The following is a 25,090-nucleotide window of genomic DNA, read 5'->3' on the forward strand; positions in this document are numbered from 1 at the left end:
AAGCAGTCGGCTTACATCAATTCAAATCAGTTTGCCTGGGTTAAGATTGCCTCTCGCCGACAGCGGCACAAAAGAGACAACGTGTGTGTTTTTTTAGCTGGAGGAAGAGCTGGACGTGGGACGGCCAGGAATGCCAATATCTGCCATTTTAGGGACAAAGGCAATTGTGTGGAACACGTGGGGTCAGGCTGCTACCGTGTCCACTGGGCCAGCAAGTGCTTTTTGCAGGAAAATACCAAAGGGAATTCAACTCCTACAAAGGCTTCAACTGGAGCAACTTGTGCACCAGCAGTTAAACATACATACCATATAACATCCAGACCTCACTTTGATTAGTAGCAAAGTCAATCATCTCCCCCCAACTGTTTCTGACACTATTGTTAGCTAGAGCCCAATCGATTTATCGGGAGGCCGATAATAGGTATTTTCTGATTTATCACTATTGACATTTATGACAGAAGATAAATACAAATGAAAAAAGGAGAAAACAGATGGGAAAAGATCCTTCAACTATGAGGGTGTAGATTTTCCACCAGAGGGACAGAAAGTGAAACAACTTCACTGTTGGGCACACAAACACAACAACCAGCTGATCTCAGCAGAATAGGGGAAAATAATAAATAAGAACATACAACAAAGCTTGGAGAGATCATTTTAGGTTTCATATATATCAGCTTTTCAATATCAGCTTTTAAAATAATCTAATATCGGATCGGCACAGGGTTAATAAAGGGTTTTGTGAGTTCCAATAGATTTTCCTGTACAGGCTGTGGTCCGCTGGCCTGGGCTGCTACACTGATATTCACTGTTTTTTGTGGATTTTGAAAACTGCATTCAACAAGGTTTGAGCAGAGAGCTGTATGTTTGATTTCAATTGATGTCTTTTACTCTTGATGTTTACTAACACCACAGCTGGCCTTGCATCTGTCAGAAATCACTGCAAAGCCTAAAACAATAGTTCAAACTGACCAGGTTAGCCTGCAGTACGCTGCCTGGTACATTCAAACAAAATTAGCATACCTAGCATCATTCATTTATTTATAATTCACTTAGTTTTAGGTTTACAGTTTATAAAATTTTACTCGCTGGGCAGTCCTTACCTTTGAACATAATCTCTCATCTTCCATTCACATCCTCTCTTTCTTATATCTTTCTACATCTCTCGCTGTTTGCATGTTTTTGTTTTCTATCTGAATTTATCTCCCGTTAGCATGTGCTGCTCCTCTTCTGTAGCGCTAGCTAGATGCCAAAGCTTTTGAGACTTCTCTACTATTCAGCTGTGTGCTGTAACTGTAAACAGGCAATGTGATTTTGCAGTACTTTACAGCCAGCACAATAACACTTGAGTTGCTGTTGTGCGTTTCCACCCTTTGTTTTCCTGAAAAAGAAAAATGAATGAAATTCTAAAATCCTCTTTACCGTGTTGTTTCTTCAAACTATCAAAGAAGAGGAGCTGTAAAAACCGAATCAGAACAAATTGAACCTATTGGGTTAGCACTATGAGAAAACCAAAGGCAATTATAGTCTATTACATATTACAAATCATTATTATTATTTGTATACTTTGTTTACATGGTATATTACTATCAGGAAGGCAAATGAGAGCTGTAAGAATCTGAATTTAACTGAACTATAAAAGAAGCTTTACAGATTCATAAAGTTTTTATAACAGAATCTTCAACATCATTATAAAGAGAACCTCATTAACCCTTTGGAATACTTGAGACATTACTAACTGAATTTCCCAAGAACTTATCATATACACTGATTATCTCAGACATTGTTACTGTTGTTACAACGTATCTTTTTTTTAATGTCCCCGTGACTGCTCTTAGATCTTTTACATACAGTTTACAGCCTGTGACACTTCACTTGATTTGAATGTAAAGATAAAAACAAAGGATTTATAGTGAATACCTTAAGTTGTATGTTGCTGCTACTCCAGAGGTCTAATTTTAGGCTCAAATAATCGGATTTTCCCACCAGCACTGGCACTGAAACACGTGCTCCAGTGGATCATGACAAATCTGTAACTGAGTAAACCAAATAAACAATAAGGAAGGATAAACACAAATTAAGATCAATTTACCTGAAAAAATTTGAGAATCCTACTTTGATTGTAGGGGGGGTGGGAGGGGAGTTGCCCAAGTGTGCCATTCCTTGTTACTTTAGCAGTTACTGTTCCCGTCACTCAGTCAGTATTTTCCATTTCTCTTTCCTCGGCTCATTCCCTCGCCACTCTCGGCTTCTCTTTTGCTCAGTGTGCTCCATTTACAGAAGATTTACAGAGACATGAAAAGCATACAACCAACATAAATTTGTTGTGAGCATGTAACGCGCTCACGGCTGCACTTGGCTCCGTTCCTGGCCCTTGCAGTCACTTCATCTTAGACACACATCACACACTTCAAAAGCAAAACACGCCATAGATTCGCACACACGTGTACGCACGAACCACACCAACACACTTGTCATCTACACAACACGCTGCAAAGGCATCATCTAGATTTCTACATTAGCGTTCCAATTTTCCCTTCTTTTTTTTTTAACCCTCTGTTGTCTCAGACAAGCTCTGCTTTCCCTCTGGTTGCAGTGCTCTGTTGACTGACAGTATCCCATCAGGGAGGCTTTCTGACAAATGGGGCCAGATGGAGTCGTGCCACTGTTGCTGCTGGCCACAAGACAGCTCTCTGAGGTTATTGCTTAGCTCAGCTTTTACAGTGTTATTTATATACACCATATACACCACCAGACTAGTTTAAGTGTTTGATTAACTTTTCATGTGTGATCTCCTGTGTATAACTCTGAAACGTTTGGTTAACACTTAACCTCTAGTTATATATATATATTCATATATATATATATATGTATATATATTATGCAGCTATTCCTTTACCGCTGTTTACATTCCAAATAAAAGCTTCTTTTCCCTGATGGTCTTTTTAGGAACTTTAGAGGCTCATGGCCCTGACCTTTCCATGTCCATGTAAGACTAGAGCAGGCAAACGTCATTAGGGTGCCCTCGCTCACATTAACCAAATGGAGTGCTTCTAGCGTCCATCTACCACCTGTTGTGTGTAACGTCTTAGAGAAAGCGATCTCAAATTTTAGTTTCTGCTTCAGACAAATGTGGAACTTTTTAACTGGGCCTGTAGCCACCAACAAACACGCCATTTAAGGCCGGGAGATTGCAGAGCATATCTGACGCAGTAATGATTTTGAATCAGCGTACAGATTTTTACTTTGGTGTTACTAATGACATGTAAAATGACTTAAAGAGTCTAAAAACAAGCATGATAGAGAGAAAGCAAATGGGAGGATACAAGTGTTAAAGATCTGCCAAATGGTCCTCTGTGGTTCTAGTCTATGAAGAGGCAAACTGTGCACTGCAGCAGAAGAAGAAACAAATGTTTGTGGCATGTCTTCTGCTGAACGTCTTGCTCACGGCATCGCAAATCACACTTTTAAAAAAGTGTGCATATAAAAGTCATACGGCGGCTATAACGTGTGATTAGTTTGGATTTCACTGTAGTGAAAAAAAATGGAATTGTCTTTTAGGAAAATTATTAGCAGCATCATCTCAAAAAGCACAGAGGACACCTGACTGCTCTGCTCTGTTTGTACAACAGTATTCACATTTACAGCTAGGAAGGCACCGGCCAGTCCAGTACCAGCTCAAACAGCTAGATCTGTTATTGGTGAGTAATGAATAGATTATCCTCAATCTATGGTGCCAATGTATTTATTTACGCTTTGTTTACTAAGTTTACTGAACAAGCAGCCGGTCACCAGAAGTGCATGAGAAAGCCAACAGTAGTGGGTCACTAGTCTGAAGGTATTTCACGTTCTACATTTATGCATATATATATTTTTCAAGTTTCCACTAATTTCAGATATAACCACAAACAGTCAGCAAGTGATTTTGATAACCAAACAGCTCCATTCATAGTGTTGCTCCAAGTCTTTCCCTCACTTCCTGTATCTAAGTCTCAGCACTTCACTAACATAATGAGCTGTCCTCAACTTGATTACTGTTATTTTTGCTCCACTCCCTGTGCACATGCAGTGAAACTGAGAGCAGAGGAAAGAAAGGAAGGAGTGCATAAAGACTCCCACTGAGCAGAATTAACACAAATGCAAATAAAACAATTCATTTCTCTATCTTGGTGCTGTGGTTATGCATTATTTTAAAAACAGATTAGCTAAGTTAATGTGTATACTACAATGTATTTGTATTTCACTATCATTGAAGAGGTGGCTAGATCCAAATATCGATAGCACTGAATCCAAAGCTGGTATTGGTATCAGATTGATACTTTGTTTCTATCCTCGATGTTCAATTTGTAGCCCACTGAATTGTTTTAAATAAAAACATAGTTTAAAAACGCTCTATGAAAATTAGGCTAAAAGTATCTGTATCAGTATTGGTATCAGATCAATACTGGCCATGTGTTTATTTGGTACCAGATCAATGCCAAATTTTGGAGTATTGCACAGTACTAGTATTTCTGTATTTGGAAAGCAAGATTTAGGCTCTTCCTCTCTTCTCTCTTCCTTACAGTGAGGATTACAGCTTATTCATTTACGATGACAAAGGACAGGTATTGGTATTGGATCTTTTTATTGGTATTTAAACCTAAAATGTTGGAACAGTGTGTCCCCTTTTGCAAGAAATACAGCAAACATGACACTGACTTCTTTCAAAGCACCACCTAGTTAAGTTTTATACAGGCAGCTTGAAAAACTTTCAAGCTCAGAAGACTCAGCCTTCTCTGTGGTTTCAAGGTCTTTTGTTGCTCGGTTTTTTCCCTTCTTTTTTTTATGTTGTACTATCCATTATGCAATTATGCAAATACCCACAGCAATCTTCTTGTGTGGCTGCACAGCTACAAATGTGTGTGATGGTTTCTTTTTTCACTTCAGAAACATTCACACTATTCCCCACAGAAAAAGTCAAATATACTATTAAGTGTGGAAGCAGAATCCCATCATAAGCAGTCAATTGAAATGCATTCGTGGAGAATTTTAAATCCAAGTGTGAAATGCAATCAGCTCGAATAGATACAATCTGGATCTGGATGACGCAAGGTCTTAAGTTACAAAGCTATATTCTTTTTTTTTCTTCTTTTTTTTAAAAAAAAATACATATGTAGTCCAGTACCAATGAGAGGTGGACAACTGTGGCTATATTTGAAGGTAATGCCTGGTTTTCATTTCAAAATAACATCAGAGGCTCTTTAGTTAAGAAACGCCTTTGCCACAACACGCAGCCTGTCATTTGAAAACTGCTCCTGATATTCTTTTCCTTGCCAGCTAATCCAGTGGCAGGTTGAAGAGGTGCTCCTTTGTTTATACTTTGGCTCTTAATGACAGGCTGTCCGATAGATTTGGCTGCCCTAAATTATAGTATGAGGTCATCATGTTAAATTCTCAATATCCAGAAATCAAAGCTGACATTTGTACACAATGTGACATAGTCTTTGTTCTTACCTGAATAGAAGGGTAATGGTATTAAACATTAAAGCCTCTCTTTGTAACTTCACTGGATAATTTGTAACATTTATCATTTGCCATGACAATAAAGGGTAAACCATTTATTATTATACTTGTAAACATAAGGATATAAATATTCTTCTTCTTCTTAATGTTATTATTGTTTAATTATTAATTATTTATTTGCTATTATGATGTAATTTGTATTTTTGTACCATATAGAAATGCGATTATTTTTTAATCTTCTAATAATCATTAAGTAATAAAAATTAATAATTTATGTCACAATATTATCATTCCCTACTGGTGGGATGGAATCAGCGAGGCAGAAGTTGGTGGTAAAGAATGCTATTACCTAATATAGGCAGCATAAAAGGGCATACCTAATGGTTGCAAAAAGACTTCTGGTTGTGAAGTGAGCTTCACTGACTCATTGACTCGTATTGTACTCCTTTCACAATGGACACATGTTGACAACTAACTCTCCCTTGAATTGGGAGCGTTAAGGGAGGGGTAAGAAAATGGCTTGAGGCTTCACAACCGAATTTCACAAAAACAGCGGGTGAGATTATGATCTCTACCAGGCCTCACAGATGAAGCGTGTGAGATACAATGATATTATTTGGCATTACTGCATAAGCATGAGAAACATATAAAGCACAAGGACAACCACAGCAGTCAAAGTTGAGGTTTAGAAAAAACCTAGCTTGTCTCAAGTCTGCTACAACTATGTGAAGCACATGGTTGCAGCAGACGGCTGCCCCTCCCTAAGCCTGGTTCTGCTGGAGGTTTCTTCCCGTTAAAAGTGAGTTTTTCCTTCCCACTGTCTCCAAGTGTTAGCTCATAGGGGGTCGTCTGATTGTTGGGGTTTTTTTTGTATTATTGTCGGGTCTTTACCTTACAATATAAAGCACCTTGAGGTGACTTTGGTTTTGATGTGGTGCTATATGAATACAATTCAGTTGAACTGAATTTAATATGAAGTCACATAAGGTCTGTATAGTGTGGGTAGTGGCATTTCCAGTGATAAAATTCCCCAGAGGATCCCACTTGAAGTGTATCATTTAGTTATATACAATCATCAAGAGCTGAAAAAGAAAATGACAAATTGCAGATGTTTTTCCATAACTGTTGGATTTTTCAATTAGCAACTGTGCTCAAATGAGTTTGCTATATCAGACTCAATTAGTTCACAACAGTAACTGAATTTAAAAGTAGAAGCTGCCATTGGTTTAGTTCAGTGAAACCAAAGAGAAAGTCGATTAAAGTGCAATACCATGATGACTCTAAAGGTGCGAACCCACCACCACCAAAAACACCCGCCAAACCCCAAACTCTCGTCAAGAAAAAATTTACTTCACCGCAGTCATCAACATTTTTCAATTAAATTACCTCCTTTTGATCATTTTCTCCAGTCAGGTTTCAGTCACTAGCTCCACTTTCTCATCATTCACATGAGAAAAATTATGTGACAGCTCTGCAGGTTTACTGCAAGTCCGGTGTTCTGGGACAGCGTTACCCACAACCTTAAATCTGAGTCCTTGAAACTTTGACACAGCCCTTTTGGGAAGTGGGACAGAATGACCGCATATTGTCTTTCCACCAGTTTTTGGCCTTTTTTCAAGATAGTGTCTCATTTATTAAAACCAGATTACAAGTGTTAAGCTGACAGCCCAGTTCCTAAATTTGCTCCTGCTGTACCACCCAGCTCCAGTCTACTAGCGAGGTTTAAGCACATGACAATAGGAGTAAGAATAAATCTTTTATTAAAAGCCAAGCATTTTTAATGACAAAGCCCACAGCACTTTAAACCATAAAACCACAGCTCTGGATGGTATATTTAGAATGTTAGTCAGACTATGGGGTCAAAATGGAAAACAAAGAGAAAGCCCACTGTTTTTCAGGAATATCAAAAAGCTCAGCTGGTCCAGTCTCCCCGTCTAATGTGAGACAGGTTAAAGCTGTATTTTGTCCTCCAGTACATGAGCAGGCGTTCAACCTTTCTCATCTAGGACAAAACATGCAGACCTATTTACATGTCAATGAAGGCCATGGATAAGGACTCTCTCTCTCTTTACTTCCCTTCCTGAGACCTCCACTCCTCACCGCATGCCCCTGCTATAAACTAGCACAGTGCATGTATTTATTTGGATGCCTAAAACGGCAAGGCTGCTTTATACTCATTTGCTTTACATTGTGTTATAATTAAAAGATGTGCCGACCTGATCGGGAGCAGTATTATGACTTATCCCATCACAGATAAATGTGTTTTTTGTCTATATTTAAAAAGCTACTCTCCTTTATGACAGCTGCCCTTGGTAGAAGATAAATACACAGGGACACAGGAAAGTGACAGCCCTTTGGCTATGTGCACTTCTGCAGTGCTGGCATGTCACAGGATGGATACATAGACTTACTTTCAACATGACCGATATATAAGGCACCTGAAAAGAAATAAGTATATACTGACTTCAGTATAAGCTGGTGGCAGAGACAAAGCAACGACATGGAAACTCTGGGGAGCATCTGCTGAGAGTGAGAGTGGTTTCTTTAGTGCTGAAAAGGTCAAAAACTTTACTGGGGTAAATTTAAGCACGGGATGAAACTACAAATATGAAATCCATGGAAAAAAAAGAGTTGCATTTTTTCATATATATGTATATAACAGTAATAGGTCTGACTATTGATCTCTTTTTATTAGCTTGTCTGGTAGCAGTCCCACTTCCACCCAGTGCTATTTCATAAAGTAATACATAGCATCAGCATTTCTCTGCTTTCTGCCAACAGAAATGGGAAACAGGTAGATTCAGTCACAGATCAGTCCCATAACAATCAGCCAGTTGCAGACAAGGACTCTACATCTACTTTAAATGTAAAATACGTAATGCAGTGGGTACAACATGTAAATAATAAGCTTATACTGTATAAATACACTACTCTTAGACTTGTTGTGTGCGTGAAAGTGTGTGTGCATGACAGATGAACTGAAGCCTGCAAACCTCGGGAAGTGTGAATTCTTCCTGTAGCTTGCAAGCCTGAAGTGAGAATGTAATTGGACGATATCAGATTATTGCCTTTCCTACACCAACTTTTCCTTGTATATTAAACCTTTTGAAAGGAATGTGAGGAGAGTGCGGTTGAGAGGAGACAGTTGATGTTAGAGCAATGAAGCTGGCGTTTTATCTCAAGATAGAGCTCAGTGTTCGCGCTTATTTCGGTTCAACTTTTACCAGAAGTTTTGCGTCTCAAGGGATGGATGAAAATGCCAAAGTTTCATCTAACGGTTTTCTTTCCCCCTTTTCTTTGTCTTTTCCTTCTCTGTCGTGGCAGACAGCCCAGTGCATAAAGCAATGTGGCTTAGATGCTGGCAAAGGGAAACTATGGTCTCTTGGAAATATGCTCTCTGTTGACTCATTCTGTTAACCGCATTCTTCATCAGCAGCACAGCAGAGTCCTTCCCCGTTGGTCATGAAGACAAAACATCGTCTTTTCTGGCCCAGTTAATAACACACCAATTTTTTTCCTTCTCCCTTTTCTTTTTAACTATCTAGTTTAGGCTCTAACATTTTGGAGTGGTGGAAGAAAAGGCAGTGGAAAATGAGGGGGAAGAGAGAGAAAGAGTGGCCTACAGTGCCGTTTCGATCCCCCTGGATTTATTTGTGTACATAACTCTTTCTCTTTCTGCCCCCCCTTCTCTTTCCCTCTGTCTCCTGCTTTCATTTGTTCCTGCTGCTCTGTGTTTTTAACACAAACACCCACATGGTACAACCACTATACAGCCTTCAAATATTCAGATTGAAATATCTCGGTGCATTTGAGATAAAAAAAAAAACACCAAAAAAAATTAACTGGTCCACCCACGGACCTCACATATTCCACGTTTAATTATTCTATTCAAAGACCGAGAAGAGAGCTTCCAGCTGCATGAAGCTCATACCAAAATGCAGTCAACAACTGAAGGCAAATTCCAGAGAGAATCAGCACAGCACAGAGGTTTGAACTTGCTCACATACAACAAAGCCAAAAGCAAATCCTGCTGAGACAAGTAGCGTCTTTAGCAGGCAGCCCATTTCATCACATTGCTATGTAACGCCCTTCACCCCTTAACCCCCTCACTCAGAAGAATAGACTGGAGTCCCATTCATCACTGACCACTGAGGCCCTAGTCAACAGCTCAAGAGCCAAGCGAAAAGCCTAGTCATAACAGAAAGCTGACAGGAAAAGCAAGTGACCGAACTCTCTTTTACATATGTGCCTCAACTTTCTTTCTTTTTTCCACTTAAAGTATCACTTCCATCATTTCTCATCTTTTTTCCTCCCACTTACCATCCTGTGCCTCTGGATGATTGCTGGTGTCAGTGTCCATGTTAAATTCACAGAGCGATGAGCGCTCGGATCAACACACCCATATCCTGAGGCAAAGTTTACTCGATAACTCCGCTGCAACCGCTGGAACTACAACTGCAAGTCCTGTTTTATCTCCTCTGCCAGTGCCGTCTCTGCTCTGCCGTTCCCCCCCCCCCCAATTCGGAGGTGCTGCCGCTGGTATGGCCCCTGCAGCCTGCCAGCTCAGCTCAGGCTTCCACCGCTGTGTTACATCTGTCTGACTGAGCAACCTCTCTGGAGAGCAGGCAGAGAGAGAAAGAGAGAGAGAGCACAGAATGGGAGGGAGGAGAGAAAGAAGCAGTTTCCACAGAGAGAGAGAGAGAGAGAGAGATACGGGTGGAGGGAGTGTTGGTAGTGTTTCCACTTTGATCAATATTACACTTTATATGTATTTTCTCTCATCATTAAAAAAGTAACAAGAAGTTTGTAATATCAGTTTTGGAAAAAAGTACTTGCTTATAACTCTGGAGTTATGAGTGGGCGCAAAACAGCACATTTAAGTTCAGAGTTCCTGCACCATTTAAAAAAGTCATACTGAATGTTTTTAAACGTTGCTTTAAGACCTACAAACATTCAAATTCCAATAAAATCAAGAAGTGTCAGAACTATGTGTAATATTATTGCCTCTACATAACTACCAATCTCCTTCTTTCCACACATGACAGTAAAATTATAAAAATGTTTGTATGATCAGTGGTTTTAAAGATGTTTGCTCATTAGGGGTTTTTCAACCTAAAGTTGAATTTTGCATTTGTAAAACTCCTTATATATTTAATATTACAACCTCAACTTGGCAAGTGTATTTTATTTGAATAGGAACCAAATTCAGTTTTCACCGTTTTACATATTTAATCCTATTGCTGTTCTGTTTAGTTTGATTAAATCTACTTTACATCATCATAATGAATTTTCTTAATGATCTACACATATCGCACTTGAGCCACCTCTCTCATGTTCGGTGTCACGTCTTTGATGGATTTGTCCTAGTTCTTAAGGACTTTCAGATGCTGTTCATCTCCTGTAGATAGATTTTTAAGTCTGCCACTTCCTCTCTTGCCCTCTAGTTGTCCAGCTTCTTCAATTTTTTAAGAACTCACTGCACACCATGCTGAGATATGCCATATTTTTGCACAAACAACAGCTGTTTGAGAATCATCCATCTATCTGTCCATCCATCCTCTTCTGTTAATCCAATTCAGGGTCACGGGGGTGTGTGGAGCATAACCCAGCTACCATAGAGTGAGAGGCGGGGTACACTTTGGACAGGCTGATTGGTCAAGACCACTTTAAAAAGAAATTACAAGAAAGTCTTGATCCAAAAAAAAAAAAAAAAAAACATAAAGAAATTTGAGGTGGGTGAGGGTTGTGGTTGTAATGAGTAGTTATTTGGGTTACTGTTGTCTTCCTTTCAGGTTGAACCAGTTTGGCAACTGTCAGCTGACCTCTGGAATCAACAAGGCAAATTCTGTGCTCACTGGATATTTTCTCTTTTCCGGACCATTCTCTGCACACACTAGCTATGCTTTCAGTAGATCATCAGTTTCTGAAATACTCAGACCAGCCCGTCAGGCACCAACAAGCGTGGCAGATTCAAAGTCACTTAAATCACCTTATTTTTCATTATGATGCTCGAGTTGCAATTCAGCAGTTTGTGTTGACCATGTCTACATGCCTAAATGCACTGAGTTGCTGGCATGCAATTGGCTGGTTTTATATTTGCATTTCAAAGCAGATGAACAGATGTACAAAGTGGCCGTTGAGTGTACATGAACCTATTTCTATTGCAGAAATAGGTTAGTGTACAGCAACAGGATGAGTCAGCACCTACACTGCAATCGTTTCTGTTCAATCCTTTCAGCATAGCAATTCAACCAAATGGAGCCATTAATCTCTATACATACAGCACTTGAGTTTATCTAGTTTATATAGCTATGGGTTAAGAAAATATATAGAAAGATATAGCTGATCTAAAATAAGATGAGCTATATCTCCACAATATTTCAGATGGTTTTTATTTTAAGGCAAAATAATCAAATACCAATCAGCCCAATGTCAAGTGGCACAATGTGAAGAACACTGTCACTTTTAGTTAATAGTAGCTAATTGTAATTAGACACTCTGTGAAGAAAAATGACTTGAGGGACTTAGAACACATGTGATTCAGTATTTGGGCTGTAAGGCTTGTATAAATCATTCAGCAGCCTTTGGTCAGTTATGTGGTTCTACTTAATCCTATCTAAATGTTACAGCTTACAGCAAGAAAAAAGGAGGAAAATAGGGCAGCATGTGCCCAAGAACCAAAAGTTGAGAACTCTTCTGAGGCTAAAACTTGAAATTAAGCTCAGTTGTTCTGGTGGGAGCATAAGAAGGCTCTCGCTCTTATGGGTGTTTGTGCAGAAAACTCGACGAGTTCAAAAGAATAGAGGCGGCAGCCACTCGCTATTCAGTCTGAGGATGAGATGAGACCGCTCTCTGATTTGTGTTAGATTCCTATTCATCAAAGTGAAGTTTTTATTCATCACACTGCTTGTTTAGAGCTCGTGTCACACAAGGACAAGAGAGGTAGGGACCTATGCCAATGAATAATTTAGCAAAAAATAGACGGTGAGAGTGTTTGTAGTGTTGTGATGTGGATCAAGATTAGAAAATGCTACAGGTGCAAAATACGCACACGCGCACGCACACACACACACACACACACACACACACACACACACACACACACACACACACACACACACACACACACACACACAAAATCCAGCTTTAAAGGTTACACACTGATTAAAGCACATACAGGGAGTGCAGAATTATTAGGCAAATGAGTATTTTGTCCACATCATCCTCTTCATGCATGCTGTCTTACTCCAAGCTGTATAGGCTCGAAAGCCTACTACCAATTAAGCATATTAGGTGATGTGCATCTCTGTAATGAGAAGGGGTGTGGTCTAATGACATCAACACCCTATATCAGGTGTGCATAATTATTAGGCAACGTCCTTTCCTTTGGCAAAATGGGTCAAAAGAAGGACCCACCCCATGCAGCAGACTGTGACAGCACTGAGCAGCTCCTTCAGTGGGAGACTGCGGCACCCACGGTGTGGGACGGAGAGATTTCGCAGGTCTTTCCTCCCCACTGCTGTCAGACTCCATAATAAAGACTTTAACTGATCAAGCACACACATCCATACATATGCAATAATACTAAGTGCAATAATCCTTTCTGTCATCGTTGTATTTTTACTCAGTTGTATATAGTATTTGTATTTGTATTCTATTTTTATCTTATTGTATATTTATTTTATTTTATTCTACTGTATATAGTATTTTATTTTATTCTATTCTGTACAGCTGTGTACTGTATTTATTCTTATTGTATTCTAATTTTTGCCTCATAACTTTTGCACTGTCCACTTCCTGCTGTGACAAAACAAATTTCCCACGTGTGGGACTAATAAAGGTTATCTTATCTTATCTTGACAGGCTCAGAAAAGTCAAAAATAGTGAGATATCTTGCAGAGGGATGCAGCAGTCTCAAAATTGCAAAGCTTCTGAAGCGTGATCATCGAACAATCAAGCGTTTCATTCAAAATAGTCAACAGGGTCGCAAGAAGCGTGTGGAAAAACCAAGGCGCCAAATAACTGCCCATGAACTGAGAAAAGTCAAGCGTGCAGCTGCCAAGATGCCACTTGCCACCAGTTTGGCCATATTTCAGAGCTGCAACATCACTGGAGTGCCCAAAAGCACAAGGTGTGCAATACTCAGAGACATGGCCAAGGTAAGAAAGGCTGAAAGACGACCACCACTGAACAAGACACACAAGCTGAAACGTCAAGACTGGGCCAAGAAATATCTCAAGACTGGTTTTTCTAAGGTTTTATGGACTGATGAAATGAGAGTGAGTCTTGATGGGCCAGATGGATGGGCCCGTGGCTGGATTGGTAAAGGGCAGAGAGCTCCAGTCCAACTCAGACGCCAGCAAGGTGGAGGTGGAGTACTGGTTTGGGCTGGTATCATCAAAGATGAGCTTGTGGGGCCTTTTCGGGTTGAGGATGGAGTCAAGCTCAACTCCCAGTCCTACTGCCAGTTTCTGGAAGACACCTTCTTCAAGCAGTGGTACAGGAAGAAGTCTGCATCCTTCAAGAAAAACATGATTTTCATGCAGGACAATGCTCCATCACACGAGTCCAAGTACTCCACAGCGTGGCTGGCAAGAAAGGGTATAAAAGAAGAAAAACTAATGACATGGCCACCTCGTTCACCTGATCTGAACCCCATTGAGAACCTGTGGTCCATCATCAAATGTGAGATTTACAAGGAGGGAAAACAGTACACCTCTCTGAACAGTGTCTGGGAGGCTGTGGTTGCTGCTGCACGCAATGTTGATGGTGAACAGATCAAAACACTGACAGAATCCATGGATGGCAGGCTTTTGGGTGTCCTTGCAAAGAAAGGTGGCTATATTGGTCGCTGATTTGTTTTTGTTTTGTTTTTGAATGTCAGAAATGTATATTTGTGAATGTGGAGATGTTATATTGGTTTCACTGGTAAAAATAAATAATTGAAATGGGTATATATTTGTTTTTTGTTAAGTTGCCTAATAATTATGCACAGTAATAGTCACCTGCACACACAGATATCCCCCTAAAATAGCTCAAACTAAAAAACTAGAAACTACTTCCAAAAACATTCAGCTTTGATATTAATGAGTTTTTTGGGTTCATTGAGAACATGGTTGTTGTTCAATAATAACATTATTCCTCAAAAATACAACTTGCCTAATAATTCTGCACTCCCTGTATTACTACTTGCTTTAGGAATACATTTAGAAACCCTTGTGTCAGTTTAGGTTTTTGAAGTGATCAGTTTATTTTTTCTTTTTGCTCCTGTACCAGTGAACAAGAGTCATTTACTATTAGTTTTCACTTAGTTTTGAAGACCATCATGTTTCTGCTGCAAATCTGCACTCGATAAGGTAACATAAGTTTTTTTTTATCATGACTCGTTGGACTTAGATTGAAAGACTTAGATCGGTTTTGCAGTAGTAGCCATTTAATGGGTTATGAAAATTATGCTGTCGATCTAAAATGTAAATTGCAGTTGATTGCCAGTACAATTACTCTCTGCATTTAACCAATTCACTCAGAGAAGCAGTGGGCAGGCACCAATTCAGCGCCCGGGGAGCAGTGTGTAGGGACGGTACTTTGCTCAGGAGTACCTCATGGTAGCCTTTCGATGGATTTATTTTTAATACTATGCTCTGTTTCATTAGTATTAATAATCTAATAATGGCATTTTTTTAATAAGAGCAGACATAATGACACATTGTGTATATCTGTTCCCTTTCACTCAATTAAGACATACAACATACCATATAGGATATCATGGACACGGATACTATATGCTCTATATGCTCTCATGCCTCTACTTCAGGGAAGAGCGGTTATAACTGTTCATTTCAACTTTTATAGTAACAAAATGATTGGCATGGTTGCAAACATGCTACCTCTTGCTAGTTGCAAGAGGGCTTGTTGACAAAGTAGACACACAAATGCTACATAGCCCTGCAGATGACAGGGCACATGTCCGACTTGGAAAAGATGCTGGCCAAAAGACAAGTGGCCCTGGTAGCTAATGGATTTTCAAGAGCAATAGATTAGTTGAGTGTGGCCGAATATAGTAATCACATCTATGCTCTAAATCTAGTCAAACAAGATTATGACAAGAAAAGGAGGACAATGCTAGTCATTTATTTTGGTGTAAATGTTTTGGCTAACGTATTAATGCCACGCCATTACCAATCTATATTTAAATTATACACTTACACCAGGGGTGTCCAACTCCAGGCCTCAAGGACCGGTGTCCTGCAGGTTTTAGATAGCATCCTGGGTCAACACACCTGAATCAAATGATTAGTTCATTACCAGGCCTCTGGACAACCTCAAGACATGTTGAGGAGGTCATTTAGCCTTTTAAGGACACATCTTGATACCCTTGAAGCCTGGAGTTGGATACCCCTAGTTTACACTCTTAATATTAACTTGCAAGCTACAAAAAGTCAGGCGCTCACATGTACGCAGATCAACAACATGCAATAATAACTTTATTGTATATTAAGTCAGTACTGGTAATGACATGTACATAACTATTTCTACTGCTAGAAAGAGCATCTGGAGTCTTATTAAAGACTTTATAATAAGTCTAATAAGTGATATCCACTAATCATCAGAGGAATCACTTAAACTTAAATCAAATATGTAAAAACTACAAAACACTTGACAGCATATAAACAAAAAAATATTGGCTATGACATTGTTTCAGCTAGCATGGTGTTGTGGTTTGTGCTCACAGTTGGAAACTGCTCACTTTCTGTGTGGAGTTTGCAAGTCATGCCTGCTTAAGCTCTCTGCAGTACAATCCAAACACATGCATGTTAGGTTAACTGATGACTCTAAATTGAATATAAGTGTGAATAATTGTGTAAGGTGTAACTGGCCTCTGTGACAGCGAGGATAGGCTCCAGTCTGCATTCAAAATGGATAGATCCAACTGTATCAAGTTATCTTTACAGTCAAATTGTGTGTATTATGGCAATTCTATTAAAGAATAACAAGATGAATTTGCCTACATACTCAAGGTAAAAGAAGACTATAAAGAATGAGGCTACATTTTAACTTCTGATATAATAACTGCTGCATTAATATAGTATTAATGTATTGTAATGTATTCTACCTAACACTCAGAATAGATTATGGTGACTATGGAAATGCGAATCAGCAGTTCTGAAACTGTGTTACATAATCATCATGGAAAATGTTTGTGATTGTCACTGGCAAAGTTGCAAAGGTACCCTGTAACTATGGGAGAAGTCGACAGACTATTTATTCGTTTAGCCTCCATCTCTTCCCAAACAAAATCAACCTAATCACAGAGATGCCGTGTAATCAAGTGTCTTCTGCTGATTTCCCATTTTCATGTCATCGCTCGAATCAATCGGAATGGATGGCAAAAAAATGGGAAACACATGTTGCAGAAGAAAATATTATATGTGTATGGCATTCTGGGCTGTCAGCTCATTTAGAATGAATGTGGCCGTAACATTGAGACAGACAGAAAGACCTTTCTGCTTGTCACATTATCTAGCTCTCTTTATTCTAACAATAATGCGGCCTTACTTCGGCGGTAAAGTAAACGATATGAGTCAATAACAGAATGCAAGAAGGAAGAAAAATGTCAAATATTTAAGACATTTTAGCTGAGAATACAAAATAAATGAAAACATTTGTAATTCATGCTTTTTTTTTGTACTTTTTTAAAGTTGTTTCCACTAGTGATGGTTTAACAGTGCAGTCGTTTCTATGACCCCTAACAAAAATAAGCATAAGCTTATATTTAGCACACTAATTGGGTTCAATCTATATGTACCAGCTATATGTATCAGCTCACAAGCTGACAGACAGCAGCCACATTTATTCCAAATAAGCAGAAATACACACTCACTCACAAACATAGAAATAGACTCTCTCAAAAACCTCACGGCAAGAAAAACTACCCAGATTTTTGTTTGTGACTCAGTGCTTAGAAGAAATGCTGCTACAAATAAAAGCAAGTGCATGCTGAAAGAAACAGTGCTCTCATAGTAGCTGCGGTAAAAAAAGAAGATGGAAATAAACAAGGTAATATTCACCAAAACAAAATGTAATGTAAATAGAATAATCTCTTCAGAGGAAAAACAAAGGTCCGCAATAGATACGGAGACAAGCTTCAGGTGTTTAGGGTGTACATTTGATGCAGTCCCACTATAAAAAGTAAAGAATGTGAGCAATACTACTCGAACAACACAACACACATGTGAGAGCACAGTTACTACATGCAAACAGTTGCAGGTTTCCTATCAGCCAAGTGGAGATATTGGCAAATTTCCAAACAAATCCATAAAAGCTGATAAAACAAGTAAACCAGAGCCACTCACTACTAAAATGACAACATGTTGACTCATCTGCACTCATCTGCAGCCCACCCTTGCCCATGTAAAACTGACTTAGTCTGGGAAAGTAGTTAGATGTTAAAATGAGCTAAATGGCGCCCTCTGATGGTGATGGTTGGTTAAAGCTGCAAATTCCACTCCAAATCAACCAAGCCTTAAACACCAGCCAGATTTACTAAACAGGGTGCACCAGCGTGTGAGTGCAATCTGCAAAAGTTTTTTTCAAAGTTTTTTTTAAAACGTGTATTTCAGTAATAAGTGTAATAAATAAATAAATAATAAAATCAGTTCACCTTCAAGAAGGGAACTCTCAAAAATGCATATGCAACAGTCTCTTGAGGTCTCATCCCTTGCTCACAATCTTGTAACTGTGATGTCGTTGTAAATACTTGTAAAAATACACATCTCTAAATCTTTCCCTAAAACTAAAACAGATAGACTAAAACAGATAAACTAAAAACTTGAGCATAAAGCATGTGCAGCAATCATGGAGTCGGAGCTTGTCATCCAAAAGCACCATAGCAGAGCTGGCTCCACACCGGCACAGCATCGGTTGGAAAGCTGATAGTGGCGTCTCATTTGGACTGATCGCAACACAACCACAGACTCTGACAGCTTTCAGTGACACGACTGTCTACACATGTACCTTTAAAAAAGAATTCAACACACTATTATCACATTGTCATAAAAGCAAGAGGAAAAAGTCCAGTGTAACTGCAGCACTTGGAAAGAATTTTTCCCTATCTCTCTTAGCCGTTAACATGAGACGGCACAAGTGCAGAGAAGTGCTACAAAGCAGCAAGCTCTCCATCTAGTGGATATACAGTGGAAGAAAAGAATTTTCTAAGTCTCACCCAGGCATGTAAGCAGCACAAGACCCAGTTGCCTCATTTAGTTATGCGACTGTTTATATCACAAAGAAAGCACTTCTCAAGATAAGTTGAGCACCAAAATTCTGCAGCTTTGGAGACAGAGGACTGAATCTAAATAAAAAAAACCTCATCAAAAGTCTCTATTCTTAACATATTAACAGAATTATCAATCACTCTACTTTAAGTGAATGCCTTTTAGAAAGCAACAGGAGTATTACTAATAAGTGCATGTTTATGAAAGCATATGTGTGTATCCTCGGGCAACTCACCGCTCTCGGTGGACAGCTGGCTGTGGAATTCTGGAAACTGTGTTTCCACCGGGACGCTGATGGTGCGACGCAGGAGATGTCCCCTGGATGACGCAGAGCGCCTCTGCTGCAAAAACAAGAAATGCATCTAGCTGAGAATAAGAGTGATTCAAGGGGACACAGAGGCAGAGCAAATAATTCAAGACAGATACAATCCTCAATAAATTCAAGTGAAAAAAAATCAATAAAATAAAAAGCGCAAAGTAGATAACACAGAAGAATGGTTAAATAAATGGTGGTGTTAAAAAACAAAACCAAAAAACTAATGAATTACACAGACAGGCGTCACTGAGTCTCCTTATCTGTTGTTGTGGATATTCTGGTCACCATCTTTAATGTCGTGCTAAGTCATCAGCACACAATAGCTGTAGCAGTCCTGATAAATTAGAAGTCATTGACTAAAACAGAGCAGGCATTAGTGGCACATCAGTCAGTGTCTGATCATATCATCCGACTGCTTGCATACCAAATGTTTGGCTCCAAACAATTAGTCAGACAAAGGAAGAAAAGAATGGTTGCGGTGAGAAAAGTGGTGAGCTGTGGGAAGAAAAAGAAAACAAGAGAGACAGAAAGGACCTGTTGTCCTCGAAGTGGAGTGATAATAGCTTATCGAACATCCTCACACCTCTCAACTCAATGCAGCACCCTGTCTGTCTGCTTTTCTGTTCCCGTGTTTCATGTCCATCTGTTTATCTCTCTTTCTCTCTCCGAGTTCCTCTCTGAGTCTCTCCCTCTCTTTGCCTCGTGGGACTCGAGTTTTAAGGACAGCTCGAACTGACAGCATCAGTGATAGTGTCTGGTGGCAATAATGACTTTGCAATATTGGCTGTAACTTGAAGCACGTTTCTCTGACACAGTCTGCAGTCTTACTTGTGCTACAGTACTGCAGATTCTAGAACACCGGTTTTAAGCAGCGACTGGAGTAAAATCTGCGGCTTTGTTGTGATAATCAATTATTTAAATCATCTTAATCACCCTCTCATCAAGCTATTAATTTTTCAAGCTCAGTGACAGTGTAATAATTTATCTGAAGAGTGAGCGTACTCTGCATTCGGATGCCTAAAATATTGAAAGACTAGAGATGCGATTTTACATAACCTGTGCTTCCTTTGCTCTATTAAGGTCTTAACCTGAAACGCACTCTCCCAATTGAGGTATTTTTCCCCCCCAGTCAATTGAGTAAATTCTGTCATGGTCCGTGGCCCGGCGTCTGAGGTGCTGATGGGATGCCCACTCCCGTGGGCGTGGCCGCTGACTCCACACCTGCATCCCATCCCAGGCGATCACCAGGTGGACCATTTAATCCTGCCCAGCCTGCTGCTCCACACCAGTCCGTAATCGTCCTTCAGCGATCACTGCTCGGCGTGTTTTGAGTCACCAGCCTGTCCACCTGCCTGTCCAGAATTTGGATCACGATCAACCCCAGCCGCCTCGCCCTTTCTGGAGCTTCTCCCCACGGACCCTCACCCCTCCCTCCGGTTCCCTTGGCCCCGCTATCATCGTAAGACGCGTACACTACCTCCCCTCGTATGCTGCCGGTTTACCCGCACCCCAATAATCCTTTTTTCTTTTTCTGTTTCAGCCTCCCACGGTCCCGCTCTCGGCGTTTCCTGCGCGATTCTTCTCCCGGTCCCTCGGTTTCTCTGGTTCCGTGCGTTTTCTCCCTTCTACTCTCCCGGGACACTCTCAGTTATAATAAAGTTTATTTTTTCTCTCGTACCGCTGTGTGTGTGTTCTGCTCCTGGGTCCAGCTTGTGTGTTGAACTTCGGTTCTTGACAAAATTCAATTACAGATCTCGTAGCTAATGGCTAGTGATGGCACAGAAGCATAAAAGGTCACCTGATTAAACAGGGAAATCAGTGTAAGAAATGCTAATAAAGCACTGCGAGCACTGATTTGGTTACAGCCGTAACCCCCCCCCCCCCCCCCCCCCCTGACAAAACCATGCTAACTTGTTGAATTTGTGTCTTGGGCTTTTTTTTTTAAAACTATTTTTTATACCAGTATAAAAGTTCTCATTGTTATTAATTGAGAACCCCTTTTATGGGCAGTACTGTGCAGCTTAGAATTATACACTCACAGCCACTTCTATAGGTACACCTGTTTGATCGCTTGGTAATGCAAATGTCTAATTGACCAGTTACATGCATTTAGGCAGCAACTCTGTGGATTTAGGTATGTAGACACGGTCAAGGCAACCTGCTGAAGTTTAAACTGATGATCAGAATGGGGAAGAAAAGTGACCGAATGTGGCGTGAAGGCTGGTCTGAGTATTTGACAAACTGCTTATCTGCTGGTATTTTCCCACACAACCATCTCTAGAGTTCATAGGGAATAGTCCAGAAAAGACTAAATGTCCAGTAAGCAGCAGTTCTCTGGCTGGAAATGTCGTGTTGGTGCCAGAGGAGAATGGCAAGACTGTTTCAAGCTGATAGAATGGCAACAGTTAACTCAAATAACCACTCTCTACAACAAAGGTATGCAGAAGAGCATCTCTGAATACGCTTCTGCTGCAGAAGACCACACTGGGTGCAATTCCTGTGAAATGGAGAGAAATGGAAAGCATCACAGCTGTACTATTACTGACCGTGCCCATGTCTTTATGAGCACAGTGCAATCATTGTGCAGATTTAGTGTAATGACTGAGTGGATCACAGTGTGCTCTATAGACCCAAGGAAGGCTTCACAACAAGCTTGGATAGTATAGACTGTAGAAAACCTTCAGATATCACATCTTCATTTCAGTTTTATCACCTACAGTTCGCAGTGCAGCCCTCAAAAATTTTAAACGCCTGACAAATTTAAGACTGGTATCCACTCAGCTTTGCCTCTTTTTGCCTGCTGTTTGTTTCTAATTTGTCATGTGTTAAGGAAGAAACAAATTGGCTTTACAAATCACAAAGGACTTGCATGGATTACGCGAGCATCGGCTGTCGTCACGCTATGTTTTTCACATCTTTCTCTTAACGGTTTGCAACGCACAAATAAGGAAGAGGAACAGGCGTAAAAAGACAGGACTGATGAAAGCAGAGATTAAGTGAACCGAACAAGACAGAAAAACAGAATACGACAAAAGATGAAACGAAAAGTCAGAAACAAAAACAATAAAGAAAAGCGAGTATTTACCAAAAGCCCTACAGCAAACATCATCACAGCAAAGAAAGCAATCAAAACTTTTGTTCAAAGACTGAGTCTCGCTGTACTTCTACGCATTGATTACTTTTTTTCTTTTCACTTCCACATTTTTTTTTTACTTTGGTAGCAAAGCTAAAGGATGAACACAGAAAAATTATACAGCACAATTACAGCTTAAGACTTAATTTACTTTAAAAAAAAGACAAGCCCACAATAAATGGAGCTGTAAACCTTTTACTGAGGTTGAAGTCATGTTTTCTTCTAATCTTCTTATGTCACTTTTTATTTTTGAACACGGAGAATGAAGAAACTGGATAGTTTTTTTTCATTCCTTCAATTTGAATTGCTTTGTTTTTCCACTTGCTCACCTCTGACTGAGCTTCAGTATCAGGGCACACATCACGATTGTAGGCCTGACCAGCTAAATACCATGCTGGACCATGCTGGTCTGAGCTGAACGTATATGTAACCCTGTATGCCCAAAGAACATCATGCAGTGCTTCTTTTGTTCATATAAAATATAAAAATGTTAAGTATTTCAACTGATAATATATTGAATACATTATCAAGTTAGATTTAGCTTTTAGCCAAATTTACATTGCTGATGTTGATTTGCTAACAATAGTTTTTAGTAGCATAATGCTTGGCTAAAGCTAACTGAATGCAACAAAGAATAAAAAGCACACACACACACACACACACACACACACACACACACACACACACACACACACACACACACACACACACACAAAACAGAGCAAAGGCTCATAAAAAATACCAAAAACTTACAAAATACAGGTGAAGTGTTTGTGGGGTGACAACAACGTGACAGTAGAGCTGCTAAAGTGACAAGCTAATATTAAACGGCTAATAGCAAACATGTACCTTTCTCTCTCTGTGCAATCATTTGCACATTTTTATTTCTGTCACCTCCATAGTTATCATTCCACATTATCTTTTCGCCAAATACACTTGCGTGGTGTTTTATGAGATTTTGTTTTATTCAACGTCTTTTGTATTTATTTATTTTTTGCTTTTGTAGCATTTACATTTTTTTCTATTTGCTGTTGTTTTCTTAAGTTGCAGCATGTTTGACCTTTCAGGGCCGCCATAGTGGCCAAAAGACAAATAGGACATCCACAGTCTGAACAAACCACCATATCAATGTTGAAAAACAGAGGCCTGAAACAATGTTGATGAATGCTATGAAAAGTAATTAATATGTGGACAGAACCTGCTTGTTGTATATCTATCACATTTAGCAGACACATTATATGGGCTACGCCTTCTAATTTTTGAATTCAAGTGCTCAGTCCCATTGACGCAGGTGACTAAAAATCAAGCATCGAGCTATGCAGTCTGCTTTTACAAACATTTGTAAAAGAACAGGTCATTCTGTTTAGGTGTGGCACTATAATAGGATACTCCGCGATCAGCTGTAAGCAGTATTATTGCAATGTATAAATGTTTAACAACCACAGAAACTCCATAAAGTTACAGAGTGTGGGTTAGCAAATGCTCAGGAGCATAGTGCTTTTAAGTCCCAGATGCTCTGCTGACTTAGCAGCTGCAGTTCCAGTTTTCTCTGGCATTAACATCAGCATGAATAGTAGTGTGCCAAGAGCTTCGTAGCCTGGGTTTCCATGACAGAGCATCTCCTCTAAGTGCAACATGTAGTCCAGTACATTTGTGTGTAGAGTGTCAATAATAACAGACTGAACTGCTTTTTTTTTTTCTTGCTTTCCAGTTCTTTCCAGATCTATCAACATCATTACATGCATCTGCACATAAACATCATAAAATACTCATACAAAGAGCAATCTCTACAGGAATGCATGCTAAATGAGCATTAATTAAGCTATTGTCTTCTTGTTATTTAGTCAAACCACTCACTTTGTGACTAAGTATAATCCTCACCTCAGAAGAAAATGTTACTAAAATAGTTGCCATTACATAAATGTCCATTAAGTGTATATAATGGTTTGACCCTGAATTTATGATTGCTTGTTCACTAGAGGTGAGCTTGTTTAGCTGTCAGAGCCAGGTCATCACACCGTTACGGGTTGCTGACATGACAGAAATCCAGCCGTGCTAAGAGATAACCTTTTCAAGGCTGGGTCTCTAGATGGATGCATTTAAAAGCTGTTGTCCTTTTGTTGTTGAGAAACAAAAAGCACTGTGGAGGAAAGACTGCCAGTGGGTCGATTGAAATTACTCCTCCCTGCAATTATTGCTCTGTTTCAGTGTGGCATAGCCGGGTAATTGCATACAAAGAAACACTGAAGCCATGCTGTTCTTCCCAGTTTCGGTAGCCACACTGTTATATTAAAAGGTTTGGTAAATCCAATAGCCATGCCTTGTTTTTGTGCGTTTGGCCATCACTATTTTAAAAGTTAATGCAAAGGTTCCTGTAGTCCCTTCGATAGGGGATGTTGCAGGCTGCTGCTGCTGGCTCTTAGATCAAAACATCTGTTGAAACTGAAACATGAGCTGCCTGGCAACATTATCCCTAAGACACCACTGCAGTAAAAGACAGCTCTATGAGGACAAAGGAGATGTTCTGAGCATCCTGTATATTCAATTACTTTTTCAGAAGTCCCAGTTTGAGTAATTTATTCCAGTATTTATTCATTTAAAAGGGGTCTTATATAATGTGATTTTTTTGTGCCATTCATTGCAGGCTTGAATCAGCCTCAGCCTCAACTGTAATCATCATATCATTTTATCTATAGCTGCTTTATACAGAAAGTGAGCCGAGCCGCACTGTGGCTCAATCTGGTACTGCAAAACACACACACACACACATGCACACACACGCAAATCCATGCATTGTAAGGTCAGTCTGATCATAATAAATTATTGAAAACATGTTACTCTGTGTAAATAATCATTTACTTTGAGCAA

The 25,090-nt window shown here is 39.6% G+C and overlaps 1 protein-coding gene across 4 annotated transcripts in view; it reads right to left on the reverse strand.

Annotated features, from left to right (window-relative positions):
- The window catches only part of dab2ipb (DAB2 interacting protein b), a 196,586-nt gene that overhangs the window by 149,862 nt on the left and 21,634 nt on the right, over positions 1–25,090 (reverse strand). For 3 of the 4 annotated variants that reach the window (XM_026173338.1, XM_026173339.1, XM_026173337.1), the window contains exon 3: positions 19,009–19,114. In XM_026173338.1, the coding sequence (XP_026029123.1) occupies positions 19,009–19,114 (106 nt within the window). Of the gene's footprint in view, positions 1–9,819; positions 10,121–19,008; positions 19,115–25,090 lie in introns of those variants that run through there. The other variant, XM_026173343.1, reaches the window with a different exon arrangement.

This window comes from Astatotilapia calliptera, chromosome 7, assembly GCF_900246225.1.
Source record: "Astatotilapia calliptera chromosome 7, fAstCal1.2, whole genome shotgun sequence".
Lineage (NCBI taxonomy): Eukaryota > Metazoa > Chordata > Actinopteri > Cichliformes > Cichlidae > Astatotilapia > Astatotilapia calliptera.